Raw genomic sequence first — 23,252 nt, forward strand, 5'->3', positions numbered from 1 at the left:
AAGTGTAGTCCATCTTTATGACTCCCTGAGACGTGGCTGAGGCCAAGTTATGGACTGGGTATTTTTTGTTTCCAAATTTATATTAAGGATACGGTGAATACATCCTGACTGTTCAATGAGGAAAACCTCATGATGTAAGGACTGGGAAGCTGAGGACAGGCAAGAAGGCAATGAGGGACTCGCATCCAGTTTTTTTAGCAAGGCAATAATAGGGCTTCCCCAAGGGCACCAGGCGCAAGGCACCATTAGATTTCCCTAGACTTTTACCAGTAGAGGAGCAGCACAATTATACTAAAAAGTGAAACCATTGAACTGGGCCCGCATTTCAGCTACACAGTATCAAAGTGCACAAAATGCACGCCAGTGTCTATGGCTGGTTCCGAGGAACACATCATACACAGACATTTATTCACGAGTTAACTGTTTCATGGCAGCACTCAGTGACTCAACGAAAGCGTAAGATCTGTGCACCTTCCCATACTACCATTCAAAGCAGGCCTTGAACGTTACAACCTGTTTATCTCAGCGTGTCACCGGTTGGACGGTGTCGTCATTTATTTTAATTATTCTGCCTTGTTCACGTGCCCAGCTCCTGTGAGAAGAATATGGCATCCTTTATAATGAACTACGAAATAATTAAATATTGAGAATATCCTGATATGTAAATAAACCCCTGCATCCCTAGAGCCGCTAAAACTGATCCATTTTTTTTTTTATGTTCAGAAAGATTTTATTAAGTTTTAAGACAAAATGAAAAAGAACAAATACAATACAAAAAAGAGGAAGGAATTTACAAGCGTAAGCGATCAAATAATCAACATGAAATGCATTAAACCACAATACGCAATATTAACATATAATAATAAAAGAGAATCGCAATTAAAGAGGAAGGGTAAGGAGGAAAGGGAGGGAGAGGGGAGGGAAAGAGATCCATTTTAATGCTAAAAAATATTCCTATCACTGCGTTCGCTGCTCCATATATGATTATATACAGAAGCTGTTAATTCCACATAGCAGCACTGCGCAAACCATTCGCTTTAATATTTTAGTAGTTGTTGCAGAAGGATTTTCTTCGGAATGATGCTCAAACATGCAATGCTGAATTACTGGTTGTTCGGGGGAATACATACAGACAATATTGTAATCCCTGCTTTTCACGCTCGAGAGGCCCTGCCACTGTGATTTTTCTTCACCCCTCCTGGGACAACGTGTGCAGTGCTTATATTTTGTGTAGATCTGGCCCTCGTGGAATTGGTGACCTTGGCAAAGCTGTTCACATTCAGGCGCATGCGCTGTGCATGAGGTATTAATCTGTGTTTCTCTCTTGTTTCTAGCGGCGTGTACTTCCACGGGACTACTATTGGTATGGCGCCAATCATGAGCATGTGCACCGCAGAGCAGTCTGGCGGGGTTGTTATGGTGAGTACTGGGCGCGCGCGAGCTAAGAGCCCCGGCTAGCCCTTTCTCACTTTCTCTAGTGTTCGATATACAATAAGTGTTAGAAGGTTATATTTCGCAGGCAAATGTACGGTTATTTTATTAATAACTCACTTTATCTCAGTCTATTATTTATTGTGGTGCATCTATGTTATATTCTGCATGTAATTGAAGCGAACGAAGAAAGCCCAGTTCGTTGAAAATGACCACTTAATTGTACACCGGATGCATGTACAACTGTTCATTTGGGATGGTTCTGCAGCAAGCTTTTTTCTCCAATGAACATAAGATGAACATATGCTTCTACTTACACTCCCTATAGATCCTAATGAAGAAAGCAAAGAGCGTAAGAAATAAAAAAAAAACTGAAAACCAAGAAGGGAAAAATAATAATTAACAGAGCCAGTAAAATAATGAGTAAGTGCCGTACAAAATTTAGTGTCTATGCAGACGCCAAGAAAACCTGACTCATGAATGTTTGATGAGGAAATAATCACATTTAGAATATACAATGTGTACTGCATTTCCGGTAAATATAAAACATTGAGTCAAACGACTCTATCAATCTATATATAGTGTTATCTGTGTATATATTATATATATATATATATATATATATATATATATATATATATATATATATATATATATATATATATATATATATATATATATATATATACATATATATATATATATTCACTTAAAAACCATAGGTTTCAGGCCTTATATACTTAGGAATTAGCATTTAAAAAACCATTGAAATTGCTCCTATATAGTTAGTTGTACTAACTATATTTCGCGCACCCGCAATCCACTGCTGATGATGTCACATATTACATCATTCATGACATGGTCAGTGACATCACTGATGACATCACTGATGACATCTCAAATGACATCACTGATGACATCACTGATGACATCTCATTTGACATCACTGATGACATCACTGATGACATCATCCAGTGACTGTGTGTTTCTGTAAAGTTTAAATATGTTTTACATATTGAAGAATGAGTGGATGTATAAGTGTCTGGATGAAGGATTTAGTAGGTGCGTGACTGACTGTATGAGTGAGTGATTAAATGTGTCTTACTAAATGCATGGGTTAGTGACTAAACTGTCTGAATGTGTGCATCAGTATGTCTGTTGTTGTGTAAGCTGCTGCATGTGTTGATCAGTAGCTATATGAGTGGCTATATGGGTTATTGATTGGTTGCCCAAGTATTTGAATGGGAGACTGAGTGTGTGTGGGTGGCTGGGAGGTGTGTGACTCTGCATAGATGTGTGAGCAGTTGATTCACTAGGTGTATGAGTTCAAGAGTGCATGTGAAAACAGCTATATGGGCGGTTGACTGTGTGCATGGGTGTGTTGGTGAGTGAATGGATATCTCAGTGCTACATGTGCAAGTAAGTACATATGTAAAACACAGTGCATGTGAGAGTTGGCATATATAAATGACTATACATGAGAGCCAGTGAATGTGCGAGTGGCTGTATGGATCATTGTGTACTTGTATCAGTGATTGCATAAGAGAGTAAGTATGTGTTAGAATATGTTTGAATAAGTAAGGTGTTGTGTGTATAACTGTATAGTTGAGGAAATGGAAGTGTGATTGATTCTTTGGATGACTGACTAGGTGTGTGAGTAACTAGGCAATGAAGGGTACCTCTGGAAGGACCTATATTACTTTTACCAGAGTACACGCTCTCTCTCCCATTCCGGTACCCTGGTCAGACCACTCCATTGTTCCTTTCTACCTGCAAAGATCTGAGCCCGATCCGAATAAAAAGGACACGGATCTTCGGTACCAGCGCCGGAAATGGAAAAATTTCTCTCAGGACATGTTCAATAAATTGATTGGAACAGGAGACTCTCTTGAAAGCACTGACTGTGAAATAGCCTACAGTCAATTGCAGGACAGAATTTTAAGGGCCCTAGACAAAACCGCTCCTACTCGCAACCTAAAAAATTTCATCAGCCCCAGAAAATCCTCTCCCTGGTACACCGCAGAACTACAAGCATGCAAATCTGCATGCAAAAAATTAGAACGCGACTGGCGCACTAATTTTTGCCCAGCTATTAAATTTCAATATAAACAAGCGCAAAAGGAATACTATAAAAAAAATCCGTATTTCTAAAGCCATGCATTACAAGACGCGCATTGGGGAGGCAGAGAACTCTTCTAAAGAGCTTTTTAAAATTTTTAAGGAAATTTCTGTGCTCACTAATGACAATGCGCCTTGCGACAACTCAGTGGAAACTTGCAATAAGATTGCTCGCTACTTTTCAGATAAGATCACCAACATCTATACCAGTTTCTCTGACAAGCCGCCATCCGGCCATGATTTTATAGAGAGCGCTGCTACTAATTCCACTGAGTCTTGCCTCCAATGCTTCTCGGTTCCCACTCCCGATACGCTTATAAACATCTGCAAGAGCGTCAAATCGGGTTCGCCCCGGGACCCTGCTCCCCCGAAAGTACTCAGAGAGAGCCTACAGATACTGGAACCCTACTTCAGGCAGATTATTCAGTTGTCCTTTTCCTCTGCGCACTTACCGACTGATTGGAAGAAGGCTATTGTATTACCTATCAAAAAGAAGCCGAATGTAAGTCAGGACACCTTGGAAAATCTAAGACCAATCTCTCTATTACCCTATCTTGCCAAAGTGACCGAAAAAATTGCAAACAAACAACTTATGGCTCACTTTGAAGCTAATAAATGCCTGCACAGCTCCCAGTCCGGTTTTCGGACTAATTACTCCACCGAGACAGCCCTCCTGAGAGCTACTGAAACGCTTAGGGCAGGAGCTGATGAGGGTCATACGATGGCGCTCATAATGCTGGACCTCAGTGCTGCGTTTGACACTGTAGCCCATTCCACCCTGCTACAGTGTCTAAACCAGGCTGGGGTCACAAAGGAGGCATTGGGATGGCTTAGGTCTTTCCTTATAGACCGAAGCTTCCAGGTTCAGAGAGGCAATTCCCTTTCTGACAGCATTGCCCTAGAACAGGGGGTGCCTCAGGGCTCTGCCCTGAGCCCCACCTTGTTTAACCTGTATATGGCTCCACTAGCGGAGGTGGTTCAATCGTACGGCATAAAAATCGTATCTTATGCCGACGATACGCAACTCCTCATCTCCCTATCCCAGACACCCACCTTGGCTGCTGCTAATTTTAGAACATGCATGCAGGAGCTTGCAGGCTGGATGAACCAACACTGCCTCAAGCTCAATGGTTCTAAAACTGAGGTGCTGGTGATTGGGGGTAACTCGGCCAGTTGGACCCTGGACTGGTGGCCTTCCTGTCTAGGTCCCATGCCTTCCCCATGCAAGGAAGCTAAGAACCTGGGTGTTTGGGTTGATCCCAGACTCTCCTATGACAGCCACGTCCAGAAGCTAACAGGAAAGTGCTTTGGTAACCTGAAGACCTTAAATCGCACCCTGGACCTCCTTCCTCTAGAGGCCAGACGCACGATGACTCAAGCTCTGGTTACCTCCCGTATTGACTACGGTAATGTCCTTCTCTTAGGTACCACTGAGAAGAACATTAAAAAACTTCAGGTTCTCCAGAACACTGCGGCCCGTCTGGTCCTCAGGCTTCCCAGAAGAGCGGCCTCCAAGCCTACACTAGTTGCTCTTCACTGGCTCCCTATAAAAAAGAGAATCTTGTTTAAAGCGCTCCTTATGTGTTACAGGATCACCTCTCAGGTAGCCCCTGAATATCTGAAGGATCTCGCAATCCCCTATGTGCCCAACAGAGAACTGCGTTCCAAGGGTACCGGGCTTCTGTGTGCCCCCCGGATAAACAAAGCAAGGATGGGAGGGCGCTCCTTTCGGGCGCTGGCGGCCAAGAATTGGAACCTTCTTCCTTTGCATATTAGACTGGCTGAGACAGAGACCGTATTTAGGAGACTCTTAAAAACTCACCTTTTCACCCTTTAGGTCGCTCACTTTCCCCTGCTTTCTCTTTCCACAGCGCGGGGACACGCCGAGATGGCGTCACCAGGCGCTTTATAAAATCCTTTATTATTATTATTATTATATATCCTAGAAACATTCACATTGGAAGGATGCTAAAGATAGAAGCCAAAACATCAAGATATAATTAAAACATATTTTTATTTGTCTTTTTATATAATTTAGTTTGAATTATTAGTTTATGAATATTTGTGTATCTGTTCGTTTCATTTTATCGTATGACATCACTGACATAAATTCATAAACGTTCATCGTATAATTTATACAATTGAATAAAGTGCAAATTTAGAAGAAGAATGTGCCCCTAACAATGTAATATATTACTAACATGCATACACTCTCACATACCATTCATACCTCTACATTGATTTAAAAATACATGACTACATATAAACAAAACTAAACACAATAATACAGTAACCCGAAGATATAATTGGTGGTTCACAATTGGAACATAGATTTAACAGTTCTACAAATTAATCATTGATCTGTGTGTCATTGAACAATGTTTGATTAATTGTCCAGATCTTTTTGGATGTACGGCCTACGTACGTTTCGGTGATGGAGTCACCTTCCTCAGGGCCAGAGAGAATTAGACAAAAGAAGAAAAAATAAACTAACAACAATACTAGATCTCTACAGAAGTTTAAAAAGACAGGGGCAGTGCAATGTTTTTCTTTTTTCTGAAAATAAAAAGAAACATTTGTAAACATATGATCATTCTATGGGTTTTGCAAATATATGACTTTTAACATTTCAAAAGACTAGCATCCTATACATATAGTGGTCAAATAGATCAATATTTTATAAAGTGTTTTGATTTTCATAGACTGCTGAGTTACAGCACCTATAACCTTATAACCTTATAACAGAAGACTTAGAAAATAAGGAAAAGGAGTGAAAAGTTAGCCCAAGAGATTTAGAGCATGAATGCACCCAGTGTGGTCATACTAATCTACTAGTGAATGGTAGTGTTCTATTTCCCAAGATGGTAGGTATGGTTCATCAGAGATTATGATAGTACAGAAAAGGAGGGGTTTTTTCTTTACCTGTTTTTAGTCACATGAGCACACATAACGTGTACATATGTAAAAAGGCGGAAATGATAAGCCCCTCTCACTGCTACCAGTAGATTAATTTCTGGAAAAATAATGAGACCAGTGAGATGATATCAGGCAGGAGGGTGGATCTATAAGGAATATTCAAGAGAGTATTACCTGTAATGTCAGAAAATGCGATATATAACAAGGTCCAAAGGTTGATATTATGTAGCAACTCCGGATAATATTGGCAGAAATAAAGTGCTTATATTCAGTTATGGCATCTCACCTAGTGGTTCTGCATTGAAGAAATGAAAGATCTATTGTTGCACACAGTTTCTACAGATCTATATAGCCACAATTGACTAAGTTACATAACTGAGATATATAAAGGCAGAGAATGGTTAGATTACCTGGACATAAGACTTTGAGTTGACAGATGCCAGAAATTTGATGACGAGGGGCAGCCTCTACATCTGTAACACAGTAATAATTTGTTGTAGGGGTACGGCTAATGATTGCAATATAGAGAAGTTAGCATTAAGTTTTAGCCGGGATAAAAGATACTGTGAGGTCTACGAGAGTTCTTCTCGCTGTGATGGTATGAGATGCTAAGCATTTGGAGAAAAAGCGCTGGGGTTTAAACGTATTTAGAAAGCTTAATAGCACCATATGTGAGGGGGCTAAAGGTAACCCATTAGAGATGCATGGTGCAGTGTGCCTATGGCTGCACGCGGTATTTAAAGGCATCAGGGTGGAATTAGCACACAATATGAAACATGGCATGAAGGGCGGATCGTACCACATGCCCCCAGCCTTTGTCACGCCCCCAGCACACGCCCACAGCACAACGCAGACACGCCCACAAGGGACTACTTTGCTGGCACGGTTCTTTTACCGTTTAAATGTATATGGTTGGCGTCTGCATAGCCTATGTCCTTCTGCTGCAACTGCCCTTTCCAACGCTATGTTGGGTGTTGTGATTGGTGCTGCGGATCCTGAGATTACCCGCCTCAAAGGTTTGGGATCTCTCTTTATTATATTAGTATGGATACACATATGTATATGTACATACAGGGCAGAACAGCCAATAAATTAGCATAGTCCAATAAGTATCAGCCCGTATAATTGACAACAATACGTTTGTATATATGTGATATACTATAGTTTTGTAAATAGTGGGCATTGGGCTAAGCAATATTATCACCTGTATATATTGGATTTGCACACAACTCTGACGTAGATGAAATCGGGGATACACCCCCTCATAAACGTTTGTAAAATGCCTGTAAAATATGTCAATAAGATGGTTTTTGGTATCATTGAATGTAAAAAATGTAAATATGTGATAGTCAGAATAACCATTCAGTCAAATGTCGAACTTTTTTAACATAATTGCACTGTGCACTTTATCTGTCGCCATTTTGGAACAGTAATAGAAAAGCAAGCATTTGCACACTAAGAAATGGCCGCCACAAAATAGATCTGTGTACCATCTTCTATGTTTACCAACTAGAAAGGGCGGACTGTTTAAAATGGCGAAAATGTCTGTTCACTGACGACACTGACGAAGCCATGAGCGAAACGCGTCTGTCGGGGGTGTAGGGGGGTTCGAAAACGAAATAAAGAAAACAGATCACATCATCTGTGTGCTGGCCGTTTTTTCCTGGTAACTATTGCTGGAATCGTGTGATGATATATATATATATATATATATATATATATATATATATATATATATATATATATACCGTATTTTCCGGCGTATAAGACGACCTTTTAACCCCTTAAAATGTTCTGGAAAGTCGGGGGTCGTCTTATACGCCGGGTACAAAATTTTATGGTATTTTTTCATGCGCTTTTTCATAGCGAGGACTTCACTCGAAGGTGTCAGACCGCTTCACAATACGAAATAACAAGAAACAACACACCTTATGTTAAAAAATACAGCCACCGACCCTGGCAACGTCCAAAAATACAGCCACCGACCCTGGCAACGTCCACACCCAGGCCCCGCGCCATGAATTGTGCAAGTATCGAAAGCGAGCGTGTTTTTGTCATAGCGAGGACTTCACTCGAAGGTGTCAGACCGCTTCACAATAGGAAATAACAAGAAACAACACACCTTATGTCAAAAAATACAGCCACCGACCCTGGCAACGTCCACACCCAGGCCCCGCGCCATGAATTGTGCAAGTATCGAAAGCGAGCGTGTTTTTGTCATAGCGAGGACTTCACTCGAAGGTGTCAGACCGCTTCACAATAGGAAATACCTAACAAGAAACAACACACCTTATGTCAAAAAATACAGCCACCGACCTTGGCAACGTCCACACCCAGGCCCCGCGCCATGAAGTATCGAAAGCGAGCGTTTTTTTCATAGCAAGGACTTCACTCGAAGGTGTCAAACCGCTTCACAAGCGAGCAAATGGCGCCATGAGTCTTACCTCGACTGCCGCTGCCGCTGTACACGCGCCTCCAACCGCTTGCACATCCCCAGGCAGACGAGGCAGCAGGACGAGGCAGCAGGACGTCCGAAACACGGTACATGGTAATGGGCAGCCAGCACCGAAGATGGCAGCGCCCAGTGTGTTGACACGTTTGGCACGTTTGGCACGTTTTGGCACGCTCACCTCTCCCCTTGGCATGGGCGTGGCATAGAAAGGGGACTGTACAATGTTCCCGAATGTTCCCGAAGGCAGTAGAGCACTTGCCGTGATTGGCTGGTTGTTGCTAAGAGGAAAAGCAGTCTTGTGACCAGATAGCGTATTTGCCGTACCGTACGTGTGGTGTTGAAGACAGTCTCTGCACCTGTCCATACTGTACAGCACCAGTACCGTACATAGAGTGCAAATGGTTGACAGTCAAGAACCCGGCAAGGCTCCAGCAGCACATTCCGTGCAAATGGCAGACAGCGAAGAACCCGGCAAGGCTCCAGCAGCGCATCCAGAGCAAATGGCTGGCAGTCTAGAACTCAGCAAGGCTCCAGCAGTGGCAAGGAGAAGGAAATATGAAGCCAGCTACAAACTCAAAGTTGTGGCTTTTGCCACGGAACATAATAACTGTGCTGCTGCTAGGCAATATGGAGTGACAGAGAAGATGGTTCGGGCCTGGAGAGCAAATGAGCAAGCATTGCGGAGTATGCCAAGGGGCAAGTGTGCACTAAGAAGAGGCACCCCACATTGGCCAGAACTGGAAAAGCATGTAGCAGACATGGTGGCCGAGCATCGGCAAAGCGGGTATGTCGTGACCCGAAATAAAATCCGATTGGTTGCACTTCAGTGGGCCAAATCTAATCCCGATCTCAGCCACAGATTTAAGGCCACTGTGTCCTGGTGTACCAGATTCTTGGGAAGGCATAATCTGGTATTGCGGCAAAAGACAAAAATTGCCCAGAAATTACCAGCGGATCTTGATGCCAAAATGCATAGCTTCCATCGCTACGTCATTAGGCTGCGCAATGAACATGTGTATGCGCTAAGTAGCATCGGAAACATGGATGAAACTCCGATGAATTTTGATATGATTGCCAACAAAACTGTCCATCAAAAAGGCGAAAAGACAATTTTAATAAAAACAACAGGACATGAGAAGTCCAGTTTCACTGTGGTACTTGCATGCACAGCTGATGGTGGCAAACTGAGGCCAATGGTTATTTTTAAAAGGAAAACAATGCCGAAACTCAAGTTTCCTGCTGGTTGTTTTGTGCATGTGAATGAGAAAGGATGGATGGATGAAGAAGGGGTAAAGCTATGGCTTGATAACGTATGGAGCAGGCGACCAGGTGGACTTCTACAAAGGCGTAGTCTACTGGTGTGGGATATGTTCAGGGCTCATTTAACTCCCAGCACCAAGCAAAGGCTGGCAAGACTGAAAACGGATGCTGCTGTTATACCTGGAGGACTGACATCGTTGGTGCAGCCACTGGATGTGTGCCTAAACAAGCCATTTAAAGATCGCATCCGAGAACAGTGGAATGAGTGGATGGTTAGCTGTGAAAAAACATTCACAAAAGGAGGAAACATGCGTGCGCCACAGTTGGATGTTTTGTGCAACTTTGTCATAAAGGCCTGGAACGACATCGATGCAGAAACAGTCATAAAGTCTTTCAAGAAGTGTGGCATATCGAATTCATTAGATGGTATGGAGGACGACTATCTGTGGGAAGGTGAAGAGGATGCCGAAGAAGAGACCACATCATCTGATACGGAATTGGTACAAGATCCATACGATGACTGCCTTACAGATGTACCACAAGATCTCATAGACTTACTTATGAGATCAGATGACGAAGAGGAGGATTTTGAAGGTTTTTAAAGGGAACGTTATAAATCCTGTAGAAATCGCTTGGATTTATGGGAAGTTATGGAACGTTTAATGCACTTGCACTGTTTCATGCACTACGTTATTTATGTTTGCCGTACCGTTCCGGTACCGTATATTCAGAAGTGACAGTTTTTGATATGGTTTTAAATAAAATGTTTCCGAGTAAAGCAAGATTGTTTCTACAACCAATTTCTTTGCGTTCAGTCTTTCAGTTTGTAAAATAAACGCTTATAGGTACCCACTGCCCACTGATAAAGCCTTACTGCTCACCCAAAGGGAGGAGGACTAGACTAATACGGTAAGTTCAAAATACCGGTACATACTCGGAATGGCTATGCTGCGCTGGAAGTGGGGGGTCGTCTTATACGGCGAGTATAGCACAAAACCTAAAATTTTTCTGCCAAAGTAGGGGGTCGTCTTATACGCCGGGTCGTCTTATACGCCGGAAAATACGGTATATATATATATATATATATATATATATATATATATATATATATATATATATATATATATATATAGTCAAGATAATCTTTATTTGACTAGAGGCCATAAAAGCCTACAAAATCACATCTTTATAAAAAATAAGGTAAATAAAAACATATCACTGAGCTAGATAAAATCAAGGATCTTCAATACAATTCACAACATTTCATGAGATTAAAAAGCGTTGCCAGTAACAGATTCATACAGAAACAGCATTTTTTAAGGTTCATAACACGTCCTAATGTGAAATGCTGACTTTTTTAAAATTGAGTATTGCGCAGCAAAATTCGAATGAACGTAGTGCCTGCAAAAACAGTAGTCCTTCTTTGTGCTGTCTCACAATAGACACCCGTAAAAGCTGTGCCAAAAAACTAGATCTTGGCTTCTGGTACAAGCGGCAAAACAAAAACAAGTGATGATACTTAGAGTTGAGCTGTTGTCGCACCTGCAGGAGGGTAGGTATTGAGACCAGGCCCCCGTTGCCGGAGAGACAAATTTAAAGTACAAAGAGCTTAGACTAAAAAGGGTAAGCCAGTAACAATAAGTAGGGGATATAATCCACCCCAGGTAAAGCTCTAGGCCAGAGGTTGTTGTTACTTGAGCACAATATACAATACTTCGCATCTTTTGAGCCGCATTTTAGCTGTTAATTATCAGTGCTCAAGGTATGATTTTTTAACACATGACTTTAAAATTTGGGGCAATTAAAAAAGGGGAATTAAATAAATCGGACAGCCCCAAGCACGCAAAAGAAACCTTCACATACTTAAGCCATGATATTCGATCTGTCCCATCTAATAGCTGGCAGTCGGAGATACAAGATCTTGTTAATCCAGCCTCTTGTGAGGACCAAATTTTCGTCCAGAGTAATAGGGGTGATATCCCTATCACATCTTTCAGAAACAGCATGCCAAGCTCTTCATGACAAATTAGAAAGGGAGTGCTTCCCGCACTAATAAAAGCCTACCTTGAATTGATTTTCTATGCATTGTAAAGTTTCCACACTATATGCCCCCACAGGCCAGCACCATAATCGCACACTGACATACACTTACTCTTGTAAATGTTCAACATTGCTTCAATTGGTTTATTATATATATATAGGCGTCACACCGAAACGCGTCGCCCTTTGGTTTGTGCACAATAAATCTTGTGCTTTCTTCTGGTGTGCTGTATCCCGTTATTATGGTCAATGAGCAAAATACGGAAATCCTTATATAAATATGCTAGCAGCCTGCCCCAGCGTTCCCCGGGGCAGAAGGGGGCTGGGGGCAGCATTTCAGGCTTGCGTGCTCTCCCGCCCCGGCCCCCACCCGCCACGACATTGTCCGTGTCCCGGAGCCTGAGCCTTACCTCAGCCGCCGTGGTTCAGGGCCAACCTCCCGCCCCCTCCCCCTCCCGCCCCGGCCCCCTCCCGCCCGTGTCCCGGAGAGCCTGAGCCTTACCTCAGCCGCCGGTCCTGCTCCAGGCGCTTTTTCTCCTGTAATTCACCGTTTGCTACCTCCCGCTCCCCGCGCATGAAGCAGCGCCAGTCACTCCAGGACTCACCCCCGTCCACGCTCTAAGGGATTGTCCGGTCCCGCTCCTGGCGCCCCGCCCACATAGGGCCGCCACTTCGCCCAGCAGCAAGCAGGGCCGAGGCAGTCCTCCCAGCAGGTCGCAGTCTTCCGTCAATGGGCACGATCCGCAGAGCTGCACAGCCTCGGACATCCCGGGCAGCACGATTCGCCGCCATTTCAGGAAGTGTTGGCAGGGAGCGCAAATGATGTCAGCACGCATATGGGCACGATCCCCAGAGCTGCACAGCCTCAGACACCCCGGGCAGCACGATTCGCCGCCATTTCAGGAAGTGTTGCCTGGGAGTGCAAATGATGTCATCACGCAGATGTCACGGCCAGCGCTACTTGCAAGGGACTACTTTATTTGTATTTCTAAATTTTTTAAACAACGTATATTTTTTATTTTTAATAGCCTATGTCCTTCTGCTTGACCTGAGGTTTTCAAATATGTCTTGGGTGTTTGGATTGGTGGTGTACTTTTCGAGTTTACCTGGATCAAAGGACACAGTTCTCTCTTTATAATAGTAGTATATATATATTTATTATTATTATTAATCTTTTTTCAGATTCAAAGATGTATCCATAAAAGTTCAGGTGACATAGATCAATATTAAAATACATAAAGTAGATATAAAAACAGCAACATCGTACAAAACAATATCCATAAAAAGCTAATTGGTAAAAAAAATAGCTCTACGATATAACTATAACGTGCAGTTCATTACATGTGTCCATTGCAAAATGCCTCACTTTCATATAATCCCAGAAAGGAAATAGCATATGAAGTACACGCATAAAAATAAAACTTCATTTAGTGCTCGTAGAAGTGTCTGAGCGGACTGCCGCTTTCAGGAAGGAACCTACACGAAAACCCAAAGCATCCTCTTCTAATTTAAGAATTTCTGTGTAGGCTGTTTTATGATCAATAATGGCGGTTTAATTAAAAAAAGGAATCAAAAACAATTTAGTGTATATTTGATAGAAATTACACAAGAATAGAAAATGTGGCATTGTTTGTTTACTATGGTTATCACATGGGCATAACATTTGGTCAAGCTTGGCATTAAACCCTAGGGGGAAAGAAAGCATATATTTCATAGTACCCGCTCTTAGATGAAACAATAATCCTCTTTCCCAGTGGCCAATGTTCTTCAGAAGATAACTAGATGGCAGATAGGATGGCGGCAGTCGTGCATCTTCTAAAGACATATACCTTTCTACTGAGGATTTAAGGAGCTCTTCATCATATCTAGCCCTGCTATACTTATCATACAACGCCTCCTGAAGCGATTTTTTGCTTGTTTACACCGCCCATATTAATTGGTTTAAGAAAGTATGTTTGAGGTTTACACTGATCAGACTTTCCCGTACAGCAGAAAGCCACGGTATGTCCATCCCCTTTTCACATTTGAGGCTGTCGGAAATTATATTTCTTGTAAGTATTGCTGCTGGGTTCTGCCAAATTTTAAGCCAGAATATGTTAGGCCGGGCCCTAATAAAATCCTCAATATATGACAATTTTAACTCTCCGTGGCAGATGTACTATGATGCGGAGATCGGGGGCCCCAGCAATTTCCTGCAGAATCTATTTTCCTCACCCTGAATGCCACTACAACCTGTGAGGCCCCAAACTTCTGCCCCATAGGTTGCAACAGGGATACACTGTAATTTAAAAATGTTGGTAATGGTAATACCACCTCAACTTTTTTTGGTTGGAGTAGAGACAATACCAAATTGATTGCTTTTGCAAATATTCCCCTGCTGTGTGCCACATGAGTAGTCCAGGAGCCATTAACTGCGCATAACACCCCCAGATATGGGAAAGTGCAAGTACGTTGTAAGTGTTCGTTGCCTATGGAAATTGAGTTAACAAGGTGCTTTTTGGACCACATGCCATGAAAAAATATTTGTTAAAATTTGTACGAAGGTCTAAGGCAGCAATAACATCAACAACGCTCTGTATAAAAGTGCGTAGTGCATTTGTTGTGCGGCCCATCAGGACCGCGTCATCCGCATATAATAAGGCGGTAGGATATTACCATTAATGATAGGGACATCATTAGTGAGCTTAGTCAGGGAGTTTGAGATCGTTAATATATAAAATGAATAAAAGTGGGACCAATACGCACCCCTGCCTGACCCCTCTGCCAATAATGATATCCTGTGTGACCTCACCGCCTTTGCCGATCCGCTCCCGGGCCTTTAAGTCCCTATGTAGGTACGCCAAAGAATGAACTAAAACTTTGTCCAACCCATATTTTAAAAGAATAGACCAAAGGTGTGACCTGTTCACAAAATCAAATGCTGAAGTAAGGCCCATAAAGGCCAAATAAATAGGGGATTTTCGTGCTATAGTATATTTACTGATGATCAAGTTAAGGTTTTACTTCTGAAACCTAACTGACAGGAGTTTAAAATATGTTCATCCTTGGCCCAGGACCTAATCTTATTAAACAGGATTCTCCCAAGGATTTTTAATGTATTATCAATCAGGGAGATCGGTCTTTAGCAGCTAGGGTTGGAACGATCGCCCTTTTTAAAAAATGGGGACAATAATACTGGTAGACCATGTGCAAGGAATTGAAGCAACATTTAGATTAACATTCAGTAGGAAGGGTCCCCAGAAATCAGGTTTGTTTTTAATAAGATCTATCGGTAGCCTGTCGGGACCGGGGCTTTATTGCCCAAGCTTTGATGTATGGCATCCTCGACTTCTGATACGCATATCTCGATCCTAGAGGGTCTTTAATGGTTATATAGTTCCTCATTCCTAGGTGTGGCTTGATAGATCTTTGAAAAATGGGATACCCATGCGTCACTTGCAATTGTACAACTTATAGAAGTTAGTGTGAGGCCTGCAGTTCTCATATCCTTCACTGCTAACCAAAAACCATTCCCATTATTAAGTTTGGCAGCACACGCAAGGCTATCCCAAATCTCTTTTAAGACCACATCTTTCCGTAATACACTTATATTGATTTCTCAGGGATTTTACAAGTGCCTTCATCACAAGGGCCTTGCGGAGATCTCTATTAGCTCTAGAGCAAGCATTATTAAACCAACGTGGATCCTGATTGGATGTACCATGTTACAACGCATACCATTACAACTACCTACTGTTACAATGCGACCATTACAACGCATACCATTACAACACATAGCGCTTAGAGGTGCTGGATAGTGGTAAATATAATTTACTATTCCAACTCCAGTCCCCGTGGACACTAGGGAAGGTGTTGGATAGTAAATTATACTTATTCCCTATCCTAGAGCGCCCCCCCAGCGCAATGCGTTGTAATGGTATGCGTTGTAAAAGTTGCGTTGTAACAGTAGGTAGTTGTAAAAGTTGCGTTGTAACAGGTGTATACCTCCTGATTGGACTCAGTTAATGGTCTAGATAACATTTGTGTAATGCCCCCACACAATTGGACAAAGGCATCAATTACCGCAGGGTTATGATCAACTGATGACAAACAACTGTCAATGAGTGTTGGATACGTTTTTATCATTCTAGGAAATAGGTCATTATTATCAGCACCTCACCAGGCCAATCTTAGGTTGTCAGTAGAGGGCACTAGATTACTAGCTCCACATTCTTTCACAAATTTTGTCCTAGGGGCCTCTCTTAGTGTTGTGGCAATAGGATTATGATCGGCTAAGAAGGTTCGTATGACCTCAGCCCTTAACAAACAATCTTCCAGTGGGGCAGATATAAACAAACAGTCAATAGTGGAAGCACAACCTCGCCCTCGATATGTTGGTACAGTATGACTATCTTTATGGGATACAGTCGCAATTTCTGTTACATTTATTAAATTATAATTGGACAAGTGAACCAACAATTATGCCCCCTCATACACGGGCGTTTATCTGTGGTGGGTTCCTTGTCTGATATATTATTGCTAGAAATCCTGACATGAAAGTCACCACCTAGACAAATACCAGCTAACTTGTCAAACAACCTTTGACTTTGTAAATTTGAAATAAAATTAAACAAGTTTGTAAAATTCGCATTTGGAATAGTATGAAAATTATTATTATAACAATTAATAAAACAGATGGAAATGCCCGAGTATAAATTAACGCCTGAAAGTTGTCATTGTCAGTTGTTAGGACCCTAACGCTGCCACCAGTGGAGATTTTGATCCAGATAGAAAGACCGCCTGAAGGGCGGCCAATCTTGGGGGTAGGGGCTATTATATTATAACATTCAAACCCTTCTTGATGTAATTCCCGTGTTGCCCAGGTTTCTTGCAACATAAGAATGGTGTGTGCTCAAACTGTTTTTGCCCATTCATTCAGTTCAATTTTAGAGGCCAAGCCGGCAATATTCCAACTCAAAATATTTAAATTAAGTTTGTTCTTGACAATGGGTTGGGGATCTTGGCCTGGACATACGAGCATGGCTGTTAAGAGAATAGTCAGGTCGGATGATAATGGAGGTGCCCGTCAATCCTGGTTATCAAGGGCGGACAGAGTGGAAAACCTATTATGCGTGTCAGTGGAGGGGCCTCATAAATTACCGTTCTGACACTGGCTTGTAGAAATAACCCAGCGGCAATGACCAAATAAGGGTGGTATTCACTGTATTGGGCTCCTCCGTGGTCAATAATAATTTTTTTCCAGCGCTGGTTTTCTAAAATTAATGACTATGCAATCACTCCTGATATTCTTTGGGGAGATACCAACCCACCCTATCCTCCGTACCATGATAATATCATTAATATTTGCTGCCCGCAGCCCTTTGTTTTCCAAGCCAGTCTGCACATTTATTGCGCAACTGGACCCAAGATTCTGTCTGGTCATTTCTGAGTGGAGGTACTCCAGCTAAAACCAATACGTATGGGCAAGCTGCCGGGGGGAGACTGAGGACTTCCCTGCTGCCTTCTGTCATTTCCCTACTCGGGCAACTAGGGACTCCACCACTATGTATATTATGCATTCTATGTGGGCTAGCCCTCGAACTCCCCGAATTTACTCGCGATGCAGTGCTCACTAGGGCGTTATGTGGCGCTGACAGCCCACGTAATGTTATAACAGGTGGGCAACTCATTGGCCCTATACTGGGTTGGTTACCATGGGTAGTGATAGATTTAGATAAAAAAACATTCCTTACCTTTGTGGCATGTAACACGTTTCTGGAGAGGGATTAGCTGTTGTAACTGGTGCCTGTGATTGCTGACCACCGGTCGATACGCCAACGAGATTAGAGTCTAACCCATGTAGTGAAATAGCTCTAGGGGTGGTTATTTGAGAATGTAACTTGTCTGACAGTGTCTCCAAATGATCTAATCGTCCCAAAGAGCGGAAAAGTTCTTATCCACAATGTCTTTAAAGCGTTCACATACAGTGTCCATAATGGAATTGATTGAGGCCTCACCCAGTCCGCAGCTGGTGGCAAAGGGCACGGCGGTGTTAGTTTGTGTGCTGATGGAGCAAGTTATTACCTTAGTTTGTGTTGGCTCCGCTATTAAATCAGCCGCAACACCGTCGGAGGCGTTTGCAGAACCCTGGATCCATGCACTAATGGCAGTGCTGGGATGAATTACACCGGCGGTTGTTTCCTCTTGGAGACAATTGGTTTAGTTGGCTTCCTTTTCCGTTTTGCGCCTGTTGATGTAGTTATGGGAAGGACGACACCATCCAAAGCGCCATTACAGGGTGCCACCAATACATCCTCATTAGTACAGACACTAGATCTTGTTAGTGGCTGGGTGCTGGGCATTTCAGTCTGAGTATTAAGTGCCGTTGTATTATCGTCATTATCGTCTAAGGCTTCCCCGACAATGAGGCTGCATGGTGGTGCTACCAAACCCAATGACATGCGCCTCTCAGTTAGTTCTATTTCATTAGCGACTATGTTGACTGCTCTCTCCAACATGCTATCGATGCTTGTCGTGGTCTGGGGGTTTAAGCTTGATAGTCCATTACGTATTTCCATGTTTATGTATTTAGCGGTGCGTGTAATAGTAACAAATACGATAGATTTTGGCTCACCTTGATGTACTTGGAATTGTACTTAAACGAGGGGTGGCGTGGTCCGGCCTCCTCTGGGCTCTGATGGGTTCAGTCGCTCAAAAAACGGCTCTGATGGGTTCAGTCGCTCAAAAAACGCGTCAGCGGCGTGCACGCCGCGGGAGATGCAGGGAAGTGAAGTCCTGTGGCGGCAATGACTCCTGTGGCTGTGGCTGCCCCCAAAACAAGCCAAGCACAGCAGCAGGTAAAGTTTTAGCGAGCTGCCGCAGGGCGGGAGCCCGGCAAGCCTTTTGAGCGCCTCCTGGTGCTCAAAAACTGCATTAGCAGCATGCGTTCCGCGTGAGGTGCACGGAATTGAAGTCCCGTGGCGGCTATGACTCCTGTGGCGGCCCCCGAAACAAACCAAGCAGCAGCAGGTAAAGTTTTAGCGAGCTCCCGCACTGCGGGAGCCCAGCAAGCCTTTTGAGCGCCTCCTGGCGCTCAAAAACTGCGTTAGCAGCGTGCAGCATTAGCAGCGCGCGCGCCGCGGGAGGTGCAGGGAAGTAAAGTCTCGTGGCGGCGATGACTCCTGTGGCGGTGGTGGCCCCCAAAACAAGCCAAGCAGCAGCAGGTAAAGTTTTAGCGAGATATATTTATATAATCTATGACATCCACTAAAACTCCTTTGCCCCACGGGGATGTCAAGAGGTACAGGCCGTGCGGTACCTGGCTGACTAATCCTTCAGCATCACAATTTTGTCACACGTGATAAATGTGCTCTCAGGAGTGCAAAGATACTTGATTTATTGAAATTAAATTAAATCAAATCAAATCAGCAACAGTTTCGTCCCGCAGGCCTTGTTCACACATACAGGTTCCAGTGAAAACCGCCTCCCCATTAAAATGCACAGTGATAATTAAAAAAAGACTGACACTCAAATGCACATTGAGTGCTAAGTTGAAAAGTTACCACTTCATCACAGAAATATAGCAAAATATTCACAACATAAAAATGCAAACACAGTAAACGGAATGAGTGGCATGCCTAAGTATTTCTCCCAAGTGGTAATAGCATATGCCAGACGTGTGTAACATGTATTAACAATAAATCAATGAAACGAGCAAAGTCAAAATATGTATATGAATATGTAATATTGAACACAATAACATGTCAAAGGAAATCAATGAAAACTCAAAAGGTGCATACCCACATAAGGATCTTGCCCAAGTGAGCCCTATAGTTAATGCCTCAACATGGCTACAATCGAGCACAAAAAAATGCAGTATTAAAACTCAAATTCAAATTCAAGTCTAAGTGGGCACACATTAATTCATGCAGTTCTCTTCATATAAATTAAAATGTTAAAAAAGAAAAACCCTGACATCACTTAGTGTCCAAAATAGAAGAGAAAACCGAAGAGTTTGAGCTGGACCCACGCAGGTAGCCAACCCTGCGCCCCACAGTCTCGGGCCACATCCCCGGGGCCAAATATAACAAGCATTGGTAAATGCAATAGATTTTGCGTATGTGGGTTATAATATTTTTGTTGTCGGCTTTAGCCTGGTGAGCAGTTGTGCAACATAAGTTACTGAAACTGCGTAAAAGTGTTATGACTTGTTTATTGAGAAAGTTAATATATTGTGCAGTAACTGGTGGCAATATAAAGCGGGGATATTAGGTAAAGGACAGAGGACATAGAAAAAACACGCAGCAGACAAGCATGCTTGAAATGGGTGCAGCCTCGGGGAGATTAGCTAAAGGGCAGGGGACAAAGCAAACAAGCACAGCACAAGCACTATGCAGGCAAAACCTAGGCAAGCAAGGTAAATTGAATCAAAGATACCACCCACCTGATAAATAGTAATAGGGAGCAGCATGTACAGAGTAGCACAATCAGATGCAGCGACAAGGTTCATAGAAGATACATGCAGCTTCTGCTTCTGGAGCTCAAGGTTCATTTATTGTGCCTCATTGTTCTGTATACCCGAAGTGAAACTTGGCTGTACTTGAAATCACAGTGCTATTGGCACCCTCGCTTCTGATAAAAAACATTTTTTTTAAATTGACAACAGAGATGCTGTAGTCAATATCTGGCTTCACTTGTGCCACCCTGAAGGCTATGCACCGCGTAGATACCAGGATTCTATTTTATGTATGTACATGTGTAGTAGAATGCATAACTAGCTGGTAAGTGATGAAAAAGCGTGCCTCAAAAGATTCAAACACCTCAACTCTGCTCCTTAGCTACTACACAACAGGCACGGCCCGCGCCGGGCGTGATACTGGGGCGTTGACGTCAGGCAGGGGAGGATCAGGGTGGGGGGTTGTAAAATGCAGGATATGGACCATTAGAGGTAAGTACTGAAACAAATAAATAAAACGAATTTCGTTGCCGACGCTGCATTGCCAAATGTGATGCAGCCCTGCTACACAAATTTCAAGGATACATCCAGTTGGGCCCTCCAGGCATGCAGATGATGGAAGGTAATGAGAGGTCATTCAATAGAAAGAAACAAGAGGCAGTAATCTAAAGTTTTAGGTCGATATTAACTTTTCATGTAGGTGTTTAGAAGTATAGTGGGAGGAGGCTTTTTGAGCATGCAATCAAAGGCATATAAAATGTAGAATTAAACAACATTATTTGCATGTGGGATAGCACTATATTAGATACTTGTAAAATGCACCAGGAGTAGTGAACAGGCTATCTGCCCTAGGCCACCACTTCTAGAAGACCAGCTGATCAGCTCAAGGGTTGGAAGCATGAATATAGTAGTGGCGGGATGCATATGGAGGGACACTGGGAGAGCATTAAAAAAGCACTTAAAGGAACAAGCAACCATGGGAACATAAAAGAATATATGCGGTGAACAGCTCTGCAAACACTAGATGAGATGTCTTCTGATGTTTATCCTCTCTGTGTGACTAAGGCAGATTTGCCAATACTGGTGTTTCACCACACCGAAAGTAAATACTGTTGTGTGGATGATAACTGACACAAGTGTTTAAGGTCACAGGTATGACTTAGCGAGATGGTGTGACCTAGATATGTAAATTTAGCATTTTGCTCTTTGAGCAAACTGGGCCTAGCATTACCCACGCCTGTGAGGAATTTATTCTGAAGTAAAATTTCCTTGCCAGTGGTGCATCGGTGCACACTTGAAAGGGTTGTATGATTGTTCTAAGTGTACAGCTTAATGTTTAGGCATGCGCATCACATAACACCTGTTACCAAGCGAAGTAGCAACATTATGATAAAACTCTTCAGTCCTTTCTGTGCTGTGCCGCTGTGTCCAGCCGTCTCCTTGAAGTTATATAGATGAGAACTCATTTGCCATGATGTTGATTCTTAGATTACGTCACCCATTTTCAAGCAGTATTTGCATGACTTACACCAAAGAAATGTATCCAGGAAAATTCAACTGTTAATTTTTTTATTACTTAGGCGCAATAGTGCAAAATGTGAAGCATGAAAGATGCTGCAGTTTTACCTCATGTTTTATATATAAATGCATATTTGTTTGCACTGCGGGTATAACAAGCTAAACGTGCTTTTAAAAAAAGTTTCCTCATTTTTACTAAAGGTAGCCATATCTGAGAATCATGGTATTACTCTACACTTGTTTCCTGTGGAACAAACCTTCCAATGTGACTGCTCCATTTTCCATTATTCCTTCTGCTGCTTTGTCATGTGAACCCGTCCTTGACAACAATGTTGCTTACGTTTATCACGTGACATGGACAGAGCCTCAGACAAATTAGCTCAGGGGTTTCATGAGTGAATTTACAGATTGCATTACTTTTGGGGTTCGGGCGCAGAAGGAATATTAACTAGTTTGGACAGGATCCTTAGAGAGATTAGCTGATGAGGGACGGAACGGCAGCATCTGGTCAGTAGGGCCTATGGAATGAGCCTGCTTTTTGTGGGCACTGTTGAAGAGTCCGTGCACTCGTATGGAGCACAGGCATAAATTAAAACAAGCACGCTTGAAATGCATGCAGCCACAGGGAGAGTATGTAAACAAGCACGGTGCAAAAAATAAAAAAGTTTCAAAAACGTCAGGAAACAGTAATTGTGCAATAGGACACTGATAAGAGAAACACATGAGGAGCAGCAGGAAACAGTATGCTACAGCTAATAGAAACGTTGTAAAAGTAAGTGGCAAGCACACAAACCAATGAAAAGCAAGAGCGGGATGTAAGCCCCTTTTGAGATTTTTATTAAATACAATAGATTGCACTAAGCGATGTGCAGGCGCATAAAAGTGGGGAGTGATCCATGCGGCCAAACTGCACTCCTTCCACTGAGCCTTATAAGGCCCCAGGAACCCTATCACCTGGGGCCAATTAATTAATAAAAGTAGGGGGTGCGTGGTCCCCTTCCCTGAGCCTAATTAGAACCCAGGGACCCCATCTCCTGGGACCGAAATATAAAGAAAAGGGGAGTGGGGCCACGTGCCTCACCT

The 23,252-nt window shown here is 42.8% G+C and overlaps 1 protein-coding gene across 1 annotated transcript in view; it reads left to right on the top strand.

Annotated features, from left to right (window-relative positions):
* The window catches only part of LOC147667242 (disintegrin and metalloproteinase domain-containing protein 12-like), a 705,308-nt gene that overhangs the window by 282,579 nt on the left and 399,477 nt on the right, over positions 1-23,252 (top strand). Inside the window, exon 5 of the mRNA XM_086948820.1 lies at positions 1,335-1,419. Within this exon, the coding sequence (XP_086804946.1) occupies positions 1,335-1,419 (85 nt within the window). The remainder of the gene's footprint in view (positions 1-1,334; positions 1,420-23,252) is intronic.

The sequence above is a fragment of the Lissotriton vulgaris genome, unplaced genomic scaffold, assembly GCF_964263255.1.
Source record: "Lissotriton vulgaris unplaced genomic scaffold, aLisVul1.2 SCAFFOLD_906, whole genome shotgun sequence".
Taxonomy (NCBI): domain Eukaryota; kingdom Metazoa; phylum Chordata; class Amphibia; order Caudata; family Salamandridae; genus Lissotriton; species Lissotriton vulgaris.